This window comes from Lemur catta, chromosome 8 (assembly GCF_020740605.2).
Source record: "Lemur catta isolate mLemCat1 chromosome 8, mLemCat1.pri, whole genome shotgun sequence".
Lineage (NCBI taxonomy): Eukaryota > Metazoa > Chordata > Mammalia > Primates > Lemuridae > Lemur > Lemur catta.
Genome location: NC_059135.1, coordinates 56,824,439 through 56,836,769, shown reverse-complemented (window position 1 = coordinate 56,836,769; position 12,331 = coordinate 56,824,439). Strand labels below are relative to the sequence as shown.

Genomic DNA, 12,331 nt, shown 5'->3' with positions numbered 1-12,331 from the left:
ATAAATATGCCTCCAAATTTAGAAGCTATAACAAAAAAGAATGATAAATTCAAATATATTTCTAACAAACTTCTGGGAGTAAAAAACAAAAAAAGCATAAGCAAATTCTAAAACACGAATGACATTCTAGTAAAAAGTTTGCAACTTATGATATAGCCAAGAGTTTAATCACCCTAACAAATGAAGAAATCCTACAAATCAACAAAGAAAATGTCAACAAATGTGGCGTGGATGTGGAGAGATAGGAACACTCATATACTGCTGGTGGGACTGCAAACTACTGCAACCTCTGTGGAAAGCAGTATGGAGATACCTTAAACAGATATAAGTAGACCTACCATTTGATCCAGCAATCCCATTATTGAGCATCTACTCAAAAGAACAAAAGACATTCTATAAAAAAGACATCTGCACTCGAATGTTTATAGCAGCACAATTCACAATTGCAAAGGTGTGGAAACAACCCAAGTGCCCATCAATACATGAATGGATTAATAAAATGTGGTATATGTATACTATGGAGTACTACTCAGCTATAAGAAACAATGGTGATATAGCACCTCTTGTATTTTCCTGGATAGAGCTGGAACCCATTCTACTAAGTGAAGTATCCCAAGAATGGAATAATAAGCACCACATGTACTCACCATCAAATTGGTTTCACTGATCATCACCTAAAAACACATTTAGGAATAACATTAATTGGGTGTTGGGCAGATGTCGGCGGGGAGGGGATGGGTGTATACATACATAATGAGTGCGATGCGCACTGTCTGGGGGATGGACACGCTTGAAGCTCTGGTTGGGGTGGGGGGCAAGGGCAATATACGTAACCTAAACTTTTGTACCCCCATAATATGCTAAAATAAAAAAAAAATGTTAGTTTAAAATGGACAAAAAAAAAGAAAATGTCAACAAATCAAGAAAAAAAAGCAAGCAATAGATATGAGCATACTCTTCACAAAAAAAGGAAATATAAAATGATTTTTAAAACACATGAGAAGAGATTTCTCTCATAAAAAGAAAAATCAAAACTACACTGAGAATAATACATTTTACATATCAGACTGGAAAAAAAAAAGGAAAAGTCCCATATACTCTTTTGAGGCTCTGGGAAATGCACACTCTTGCTTGTGAGAGTATAAATTGGCAAAATCACTAGCGAGAGTAATTTTTCAATGTTGAAATAAATTGTAAATGTATAGACCCCTCTGGTCTGTAGCTTTCACTTCCAGGGATTTATTCCACAGATAAACCTAAATAAAATGACCCATGGTGAGGTTATTTATTACAGCTTTGTTTATAGCTGTAGAAGTTTGGAAGCTATGTAAATGTCCATTAAAGCAGAATGGATAAATTATGGTATATCCCTACAAAAGAATGAGGGTGTTCTCTATAAACTGATAGGGAAATATTCCAAGATACATTGTAAAGTGAAAAACCCAAAGTCCACAACAATGTCTATAGTAAGCAAGCATTTGTGTGACAAGGGTGGATTTAAGAATACATATTCAAATTTGTGTATATTTGCATAAAATAACTGCAAATAAACTGGTTACGTAGTAGGAAGGGGAGAATAGGGACTGAGAGAGTAGGAACAAAGTTAGAAGCTGAAACTTTGGATACTTTTTAATTTGTGAATTATGTAAATGTTTTCTCTGCCAATAAACTTAGAAAATAAATTGAAATAAAAAATGAATTCTGCTAGGATAATGGTATAGCCAAACTATGTTGTAGACAGTGAGTTTTCTCCCTGCCATATTTTTGATTAAGAGAGACATGAAAGGCGAGGGTAGTTGGTGCCGTTACTACTAAAAAAAACCAACTCAAAGTGTGTGCCCAACTGAAAGCTAGCAAATTACCTTTATAGTTCTAGGTCAGCACATTTTGTACCCTAAGGCCATTTGCTGTATTCTCTGAGTGTCTGACTCTCAGTCAGTTCAGACTGCTGTAGCAGAATACCATAGACTGGGTGGCTTAAACAACAAACATTTATTTCTCACTGTTCTGGAGGCTAGATATCTGAGATCAGGGTGCCAGCATGGTTGGGTTTTGGTGAAGGCCCTCTTCCTGGTTTACAGATGGCCACCTGCTCTTGTATCCTTACATGGCAGAGAGAGAGAGAGAACGAGCAAGTGCACGCATTCACACTCTCTGGTGTTTCTTCTTAAAAGGGCACTGACCTCATCATGAGAGCTCCACCCTCATGACCTCTTGTTACCATCACGTTGGGAATTAGGATTTCAACATATGAATTTTGGGGGACACAAGCATTCAGTCCATAGCACTGACCCCTTGATTTGCTTGAGATGCTTTTAGAAAGGTTTTATTATATATGTACATTCCACTCATATAACTTGGAAGGCTGGTTAGGCTACCTTCTCCCTACCCCTTTTGTGGTTAATTTTCCTGATCATTAACATTAAAGCATTAATGTTAAAGTAAAGAGAGATTAAAATAACATCATTAATATTAAAGAAAAGATGGAATAAATCAAGGAACGGAACTCACTTTGCTTAGTTTTGTTGTGTAGTAGGTACCTTCACATGATTGTTGGCAAGATGCTGTCTAACACATTGAAAAGAGGGGAGGGATAGGAAAGAGGAAAACTAACATTTACTGACTTTTACATACATTTGCACATTTGGTTCTTATTGCAATCCCATTTAGATTGATAAACAATCCATTTTTTTTTTTTTTTTTTTTTTTTTTACCGATGAGGAAACAGAGCCTTAGAGAGGCCAGTGGAGTGAGGAATTGGACCTGTGCCTGTCGTCTCAGGGCCATATCTTGCTACTTCACCAAGTTTATGTCTTCAAGTAATGTGTGGTCATAGTAAAAGACTCAATGTGGAATATAGTCAAAAGGAATGATCAAAAAAAAAAAAAGAATAGAAGAGGAATGTGTGAAGAATGGGGCAGGGAGAGGGTGAGAAGGAGAAGGAAGGAAAAATACATTTGATAGTAGAAATGGTACCTTAGGCTTAAGTGAGGCATTTTGGGATTTTTCCATGCTTTTTGTCTGTCCTACAAGATCCTGATATGTGATAGTTGGGTATGGCATTTTTTTCCCTGAGAAAGTGAAATATTTGAATGATGCCTCTTTGCAAATTCACTTTCACTGAGTACTTTTCCCTTGAATGCTGACAGAGTTGGCTGTTCCATCTCATCTGTTTTGCCCCTAGGGAAGTACCTTGCTGATAAGGAGAAGTGTAAGCATTAGAGCAAGATTCATGCTTTTCAGTATTGTTTCATGATGAGTAATCTTTCTTGTCCTAGTGGTCATTTATGTTCATGCTGCTGGTGGAAGGCCTAGATCCTCACTGGTAAACAGAAATCTCAGTAGCAGATAGTAAACAATAGGAAAAAAAAAATCTCAAACATAGGCCAGGGCAGATGAAAATGGGTTGAAAATGATTTTCTGGTACCTTGTTTCATAGCATCCTGATGAAAAGAGATTGGAAGGCCTCTCCAAGCAACTGGACTGGGACGTTCGAAGCATTCAGCACTGGTTTCGACAAAGACGCAATCAGGAGAAGCCCAGCACCCTGACGAGGTTCTGTGAGAGCATGTAAGTTGCTGTTTTTCTTTTTGAAAGAAAAGCCTGCCTAAGTACTCATGCCATCCTTGAAATGAAAAATAACAGATCCATGCAGGCTCCAGCAGCCCTTCAAAAGCATGCCATTTGGTAGAAAAATAGTTCAAGAAAAATGGGGGGGAATAGTCATTTGGAAGAATTTATGATTTCCACTTTGGATGCAATAAGTGAAGCTCACTTCCTAGTGGAGTTCCTCCAAAGTAAGCAGATTACAGGGGCCTACAGTGGTATTCCAACCAGCCATCTTTGAAATATAGCATTAAAAGTCATTACTTCTGTAGATGCTGATAGTTTGACTTTTTGTAGCAGGGACTTAGTCAAGATGTTCCTTCCACTGATAAAGACTGAGATAGTAGGATATATTATCAGAGGGTCATGCCAGTGTCCTACATTCCTGGAGAGTTAAAAAATGGTTTTATTGCATTCCTGGGTAGTTTAATTAAGCATTGCTTGAAGGTGGAGGATGGAAGGAAAGTCTTTTTCATTTCTGAAATGTGAACTTTATGGTGTGTAAATTATATGTGAATAAAGCTGTTAAAAATAATAAAAGACCCACAGAGAACTCTTCTAGCACAGTGATATTTTGGGGGAGTGATACTTGATATACCTCTCTATAGGAAAATCAGAGAAAGAAATACTGAACCATTGCGAACATCCCCAACAAAGGGAAGGTTCTGCTTTGAGAGTCATTACCCCATATGATCTTCATCTTCTGGGATATGACTGTTCCTTTGTCTAACAGTTCTTTCTTTAGGGAGCTTTTCCTGGACACCTGGCCATTTAAACAAGAGTGCTCTCAGTGTAGCTCTCTTAGTTGCAGGCCCTTTCTATTTGGGACTGAAGTTGCATTTTCAGGTTTGGCTTTTAGTTAGGCCCAAAATGTATTTTAATAATTGCAACTTTAGAGGGAAACCTAGTGTTATTGGAGAAATGAATGGGAAGCAGAAACATATTAAATTCCTAGGGCTGGGTTAATGTTGAGAGCATAAATAGGGTCTTTAGAAGGTCAGGATATTTATAAAACCAGGAAAAACAACCTAGTGATACAATCTCTAAAGTCCTTTCTAGAACTGAACTTAGTGGCAATTTATGGAAGAAGGATTTATATATCTGGGCTCCTGGTCAAAAGCTAGATTGCTTCCGGGCCTGGCCTTGCCACATCCTCAAAGGGTTTGGGTTCTGTCATTGAGCCATGGGTCTGAGCAGGGCAAAGCTGGGTCTTAGCACATGCCGACATGCTGAAACTCACATGCTATCTCCTCCAGCTAACCTCTTTGGTAACTTGGTGCTAGCCCCTTCTATACCGTACTGAGACTAGACCAGTTTCTCTGGAATACCAATGTGTATAGACATCAGCCACTTGACAATCTAGTTAAAATGCAGAATTATGGTTCATTTGGTCTGGGATGGCAGCTGAGATTCTGAATTTTTAACAAGTTCTCAGGTGATACTGATACTGCTGGTCCATAGACCACACTTTCAGTAGCAAGGACCAATGCTAGACCATGGTCTGTGTCTTCTCTCTGAATTCAGCTGGTCTTTATCTGCATACCACAATAAACAGGACAGTCATAGTTACGATCAATTAAAGGTATTTCTAAAGGATTGCTAGTGGCATGGCAATATGGAGGCACCATGGTGGGGGGAGGCAGTGCATAAATTATAATTTCTTCCTTCAACAGGCTTTTTATCATAGTGTCAAGGTGGTAAGACATATAATATCCACCTATGTGTGGATTGATGATAGACATTAGAAAATAACCAGATGTGTGTGGTAAATTACTGATATGGACAGTCAGTAGCTAGAGATTAAAGGAAAAAGATCAACTGTGGGTTGGGCACACAGGGGGTTGCTGGGACTAGAACTGGGGCAATGTCAATGGCCTTTGACCTCTCCGTGGCATGAGATAATGTTGATGAACTCTTGCTTTGAAACTCTTCTTCCTTGGCTTCTGGGTTGCCGCTAGATTCTCCTGCCATTCCAAGGTCTTTTGTTTGCATCATTTATTCTGCATTTCCCCTGTGGTCGTTAGCATCGTATTTCCCCAGATTCAGTCTTTAACGTTTTATTTCCCTTACTCTACCTTCTGTTCTCTGTGTTGAAATCATTTCCTTTCACTGGCTTCTTCCAAAGCCATGTGTCCAGGGCAGATGTTCCTTCCACGGCGTTGTTCTGCTGTCTCCAGCTGGCAGCTCTGACTTGCTTCCACTCCCGCCTTCCCCTTTTCTCCTCTTGTTCATGTGCCTCCGTTGGGTTACAGGCTGGAAACTCAAGCCAGTCAGCCACTGAGTTACATTAATTCTTTGTAAACTCACCACGATAGCCCAGATCCTAATTGCACTCATAGTCTCCTTGTTATTAATATTTATCTCTCATACTCATAGAGATACCAAAGGAAAAAAAACCCAGAACATTTCTAAAATACTACCATTCCCATGTTCTGCTGCTTTAAAACTTTGATGATTTTTCTAATAATATAACTATAGGGTAAGTTTTAGGACCCTGAGCCTGATAATGGAGCCTGGCCTTTGCCTGTTTGATGCCAGTCACCCAAGTGACCTCTTCCTTTCAGAGGGCTGTGTTTTCACTGCCCATGCCTCGTTCCCTCTTGCCTTGGTTTGTGTGGTGTCCTGGCCCAGAACACCTACTGCCTCTCCCATTTATCCCCCACCCATTCTTTAAACCCCAGGCCCTCTCTGAAGTATGGCCTGGCTATTGGGTCTGAAGAGTGTACAACTTCTCCTGAATCCTTAGAGCACTTTTTGTAAGTGCTAGCAATTTAATCCTGAATCATATGCTGCCTTACGTGATTACTTAACATTTCTTAACCTGGCTACTTCTACTCCAGTACTATCATAAGTGTTCCTTGAAGAGCACAGGGCCGTGTCTTATACTTCCTGCATTCTTCTCAGCTTTTACCATGACACAGACTCTACTAAATAAATATTTGTTACATGACTATGTGTTAAAATAGCATTGTTTTGGAAGGAGCTGCTGATCTTGGTTAGCCACTTTGCCCCCACAAATGAAGAGTATCTAACATAAACTGACTTAGCATAAAATCTGTCTAGGAAAGTTACCTATGGAAATCTCCATGACAATTTTAAAGACAGGAATTCAGTGGAAAGAAAGGTATGCAAAGGAGATCGTTTAAAGAACATCATGAGGGGTAAAGTAGAATTATATTGGTATATATATGCACATGTATGTGTCATAATTATTTGCCTATAAAAATGATCTAGAATAATTGTTCTTAACCAGGGATTCATTTCATAATCACCTGGTGACCTTTTCAAAATACACATGCTCAGGCTCCATCCCAGGGTGTTAGTGTAATGACATAGGTAGGGTCTGGACACGTATATCTTGGAAGAAACGCCCCAAGTGCTTATGACCCACATACCTGGTTAAGAAGAGAGCTGACTGCTGTTCAGAAATATGAAAAATCAAATTAGAAAGAAGAGAACACAAATATAGGGCTTTGTAGATTGCGAGCCAAAATATAAAGAATCTATAGTTTTTCTATTATATAAGTTACTATTTTAGAAAATACAGAATTCCTTCAGGGTAGTTGTATTTCATCTTTCAGCGGTGTGGAATGGCACCAACATGCATGCCAGACAGTTCTTGTAAGCATCTGCTGGCATGTCCAATTTCTGGCACACCCATTTCATGCAAATGGACTGAGTAGAAGAAGTTGTTCAGCGAGTAAAGTGCTGAAACATTGCTGTGATTTTTTATTTTCCCTCTTGCTTGATGTCGGTCATTCACAGTCATGTCAGTTTTGATGAATATTTCTTCCAGAAGCGTTTAAATCCTTATTGACAACTGAAATAGAGATTTTCAACAGGAAGTGAAGAATTTACCAAAATGATATGTCATGTGAGACATTTTAGGAGAAACTGGTTCAGAGTGGAAGCTGGTGCTGGTGGAGATCGTGCCTTTAGACTGCTGAAGCTATGCCATCCTACTCTGACAACTGCATCAGAGTTGCAGGTTTCTATCATTCAGGATACCATAAAATAAATAATGCAATAAAAAATATCTACTGGATGAAACAGGAAGAGGCAGAGATAAGATGTCAGAATAAATGGTTTCCCTGCCATTAGGGCCTTACCTGTGCCCATCACTTTTCTGACTATCGTGCAGTACATTTCATGCACAGGTCTGGGAGGGAGTACGGGTTTCATTCAAGCAATCTCCAATTGATCAGAAAGATGAGTCTCCCATATGACAATCTGAAAATGTAGGGCAAGTCATATTCACTGTCACAGATTAATACTAATTTATTTGAACTGAAGTTTTCTCCATCTGGTGCTAAAGTTATGTAGCTTGTTTTGTGTAAGATGACTGCTGAAGACTCCCTTTTCTTTAAGAATTCCATTTTAGAGTTAAGACTGATTAAAACTACTTGCAAATGCTGCCATATCTGGGTGCTTCTGTCCAGTGGCTGTCCAGTGACTCACCAAAATCTGGAAATCTTTTGAAACTGTTACTTTATTTCTGCAAAGAAATGTGATCTTCTTAATTTTGATTCCGTTGAACTGAGGGTAATTCATCAATGAAACACGAGTGGCTTAACCAGTTGTGCTCATGCCACCATCATGGTCACTATGAACCTAAATAGCAGTTTTCACTTGGGTAAATCAGCAGTGCTGTCTTGTGACCTTAGTAAGAGAGTAGAGCCAAATAATTTATGGTGGGGGAAGGGGAGCAAAGTCATACAAGAAACAGGCATTTGAGTCTCTCATATCCCTATATTTCAGATCAATCTCTGATCTGAGGAACTGGTGTGGTGAATACCTTCAACAAGTTTTTGTAACCAGCTCCTTGTTTGCAAAAAAACAACTGAATATTTGTAAACTGTGTCCACGTAGTCCATGGTCTGGTGACAGACAAAATTTTGCTAGGGAGAAAACTCAGTTTTGATTATTTTTTTCATCAGATCGTGATAAGAGCATCTTTTTCAAAATTAACTACTGAAAATTTTTTTGAGCTTAGTGAAGTTTTTGAAGGGGGAATAAGAAAGTATGATCTTCTAGAGAAATGACATCTTACTTTTTTCAGTACTAGGACACATGATCAGCAGTGTGTAGATGCTGATCGTAAGTCTGGAAAAGAAGCTAATCATCAGATGGGAGGATAGTCTCTTAGTTTCTGAAAAGTTCAGGGTTGAGCTGTTTTGTTTCTGTTACGGTGATGGTGGTGCTTGTCTGCCCATTAATACAATATAGTCCCTGGATTGGTGGACAGCTTCTGTCATCCAAAGCACATAGTTACAGTCCTAGTTATTGCTCAGTGAATGTCTTGGCGTTCAAGGCTATTACTTTAAACAGTTTTATATCTGTGGGTTGTATTCAGGTCAATTTTAGCTTTGGAGTAGAGGTCAGCCAACTTTTCCTGCAAATGGCCAGAAAGTAAATATTTTAGACCATAAAAACTTTGTTGCAATTACCACTTTGCTGTTATAGCACAGAAGCAGCCAGAGACAATGACAACACAAATGTGTGTGGCTTTGTTCCCATAAAGCCTTATTTATGGATCCTGAAATTTGAATTTGTCATTTTCATGTGTCATAAAGTATTCTTTAAGATACTGTTCAGCCGTTAAAAATTGAAAAACTATTCTCAGCTTGTGGGCTGTACAAAAACAGATGGCATGCTGGATTTGGCCCTCAAGCCATAGTTTGCCGAACCCTACTTTAGGCTTCCAATACTATTTGTGGTTCTTTCAGAGTTTCAAGAAAGAGACTGTGGTCTCATAGTGCCAGGCACAGTCATCCATTTCTCAGAGTTTCACCGTGTAGTAGAAAATGTCAGAACAGCTCTGTAATTGGTATGCCCATCTCCAGTATTCCTGGGACACGATGCCACGATGCTGTTTAGTTTCCTTTAGCCTAACCAGACATTCTTTGAAGGTATTAGTATCCTCAAGCCAGCATCACTTTCATTACAAAAATTCTGAGTATTGATGAACTGGACTGTGCACAGTCTACCCTTCTGCCTTGAATAAGCTTTTGAAACCTTGCCCCCTCTTTCTATTCTAGACCCACCACCTGCGGCAAGTGAACTTAGCTTTCCCACTTAGAGTAAGCCTCTTGCATTCCTTGATGGCATATGACTAGGCCTCTAATGCATGTGTACTGGCTAACTAAGGAAAAAAGATTTTTGCTAAAAATATCAGACAGGCCATACCTTGGTCAAGCTGGCTGCATGTTAGGTACTGCTGTGCTCTTCTTATATTTGAGTGGTCAGTTTTTCTTTAGGTCTCAAGTTTCTTAAGGCTTTTTTGATAATTTTCCAGTAATTTGGCCAGCATGGAATTGGATAAAGAGGACAGACTATATAAAGGAATAACTGAATTTATTAAGGCCTAATGTTCTTATATAATTCTGTTTTTTAAACCTACATACTGTTTTTCTTTATCATTTAATCTATTTTAAAAAGCTATTTGTTTCTGATTTAGAAGAGAATCATGTAAATGATTATAACCAATTTTGATTGTAGAGGATGTATAAAAGTATACATAATGTTCATAAAGACTTGGGGGAAAGATACCTAAAGCCTACCACCAAAAAATATTTTAACATTATTACTTATACAGTGTCGTATTTTATACATGTGCCCCCACAAATACTTACACATACTGTGTGTTGGTGCTTGGTGCCTGCCTTTCTTGAGATTGTTGTTATAGAACCTGCCTCATCAGAGTGCTCAAAGAAGGCCGTGGAAATGTCATGTCTTATGCTTCCTCTTTAGGACCTGTAAGTGGCAGTATAGTCAGTTGTGCTATAATGTGACATATGCATTCCTAAATATGGCCACACTGTGCAAAATTGCACAGCAAAACAACATAACACAGGGGCTTGTAAGAAAAGTGGGTTAGAGACCTTATCGGTGACACGTTGAAAAAAAGATAGAAACCTAATAAAAACAGTAGTAGTTTCGCATAAGTTTAATGGTTAAGAAATACATAGATACTATAATAAATATGGCACTTTACCTTGAAAAAGACCTGAAGTTTGCTTGTAGTTGCTGTTGGTGTTGGTGTATTAGTCTGCTCAGGCTGCCATACCTGAGCAGACTAATATACCAAACTGGGCGGCTTAAACAACAGAAATGTATTATCTCACAGTTCTGGAGGCTGGGGGTGCAAGATCAAGGTGTTGTAGCTTTGGTTTCTCCTGAGGCCTCTCTCCTTGGCCTTTCCTGTGTGTGTGTGTACATCCCTGGTACCCTTTCCTGTTTTTTTAAGGACACTACTCATATTGGAATAGGGTCCTACCCTTACACCTCATTTAATCTTCATGACCTTATTAAAGGCTCTGTCTCCAAATACAGTCACATTGAGAGGTGGGGCTTCAATGTGTGAATTCTAGGGGCGGGAGGACACAATTCAGTCTAGAATAATGTTGGAAGAGCTACAGCTCGTGAGCTACTGTGAAATGCACAAAGGAGGATCTGAAATCAGAGGGAATCTTGCAACACCAGGTAGGTGTGGCTCATCACACCTGTGAACTGAGGTGGCTCAGACAGGTTTGAGGGGTGTGTGTGTGTGTGTGTGTGTGTGTGTGTATTCCTAGGCCACCAGCTGAGCCCGGTGCAGTTTGCTATGTTCATCTAGTGTTTCTGGCAGACAAAATAACATAGAAGCACATGTGAAATTTGCATTGTGCTCACATTGGAAGACAGTCACATTTTCACCACGAGCCTTCTGGCAGGACTGATGGGGCAAGGCAGTGGTGAGGGAAGTGGGCTGTGGAGCCAGGCAGCCTGACTTTGCATCTTCTGTCTAATAAAAACCTGTGTGGTATTTGGGAGAGTTGTTGGCCATCGTGTGCATCAGTGTCTTTATTTGTAAAATGGACACCATTCATAGTGCCTGCCTCCTACGGCTGTTGAGAAGGCTAAGAGAGTTCGTATATTTAAAGTATTTGGAAAGGTGTCTCGCACTTGCTGAGGAGGTAGTGAGTCTCAGCTACGTTCAGTGTCATCACTCAGCCGTTAGTCTGTCACAGCCACGCACTGGCCTCGTGGCCCCTTCAGTGCCACAGGCACGTTACCTTGCAGAGGCTGCTCTGGTGTTGGTCATTTTGGGAGGAAAGATCCATAGAGATCCAAGGAAAGCAGGCTTTCAATTTAGAATGAAGCTCTTTTATTCTGTGGAACCCCAAGGAGGCAGAAGCTGTGTGGATTCACAGGACTGTCGACTCAGGCATGACTCACGCACAAGAAAAAGATGCAGAACCAGTGTGAGTTCAGAGCCTCCACACCTCTGACTCGCTGCAGTGAAGCTGTGTGACAGCAGTGGGTGAGAAAGGCGTCCTCCGCAGCAGGGAATGGTGCCCGCTGCGCCTCTAGGAGCCGAGGCTTTTGAAGCACCGCAGGAGAAATGTCAGAACACAGCGAATGTCTTTGAACCACAGAGATTTAAAAGTTGCCCTGGTGATTGTGAGGAGGACACAGCTTGCCTCTGCCAGGAGGGGAGAGGAACAAAGGCTGGTGCTCCGTGGTGCTGGCTTTAGTAAACCACCTCTCTGGGGCCAGGGCCGTCTGATCAGCCTTAGGAGGTCAGCGTGGCTTCTGGGCACAGGAGTTTGCTGTTGTTACCCTCTGTGTGCAGGGAAAGTACTAGGGCTAAGGAGGTGATTGATCTAGAATAAATTTGAGGGTGGGAATCAAATGTGCCTGGTTCATGTCCTGGCTCAAGCTCTGTTACCCTGAGCTAGTAATT

The 12,331-nt window shown here is 40.2% G+C and overlaps 1 protein-coding gene across 1 annotated transcript in view; it reads left to right on the top strand.

The window, feature by feature from the left end:
- CERS6 (ceramide synthase 6) overlaps positions 1-12,331 on the top strand; it is a 257,944-nt gene that overhangs the window by 80,317 nt on the left and 165,296 nt on the right. Inside the window, exon 3 of the mRNA XM_045559832.1 lies at positions 3,440-3,570. Coding sequence (XP_045415788.1) covers positions 3,440-3,570 — 131 coding nt within the window. The remainder of the gene's footprint in view (positions 1-3,439; positions 3,571-12,331) is intronic.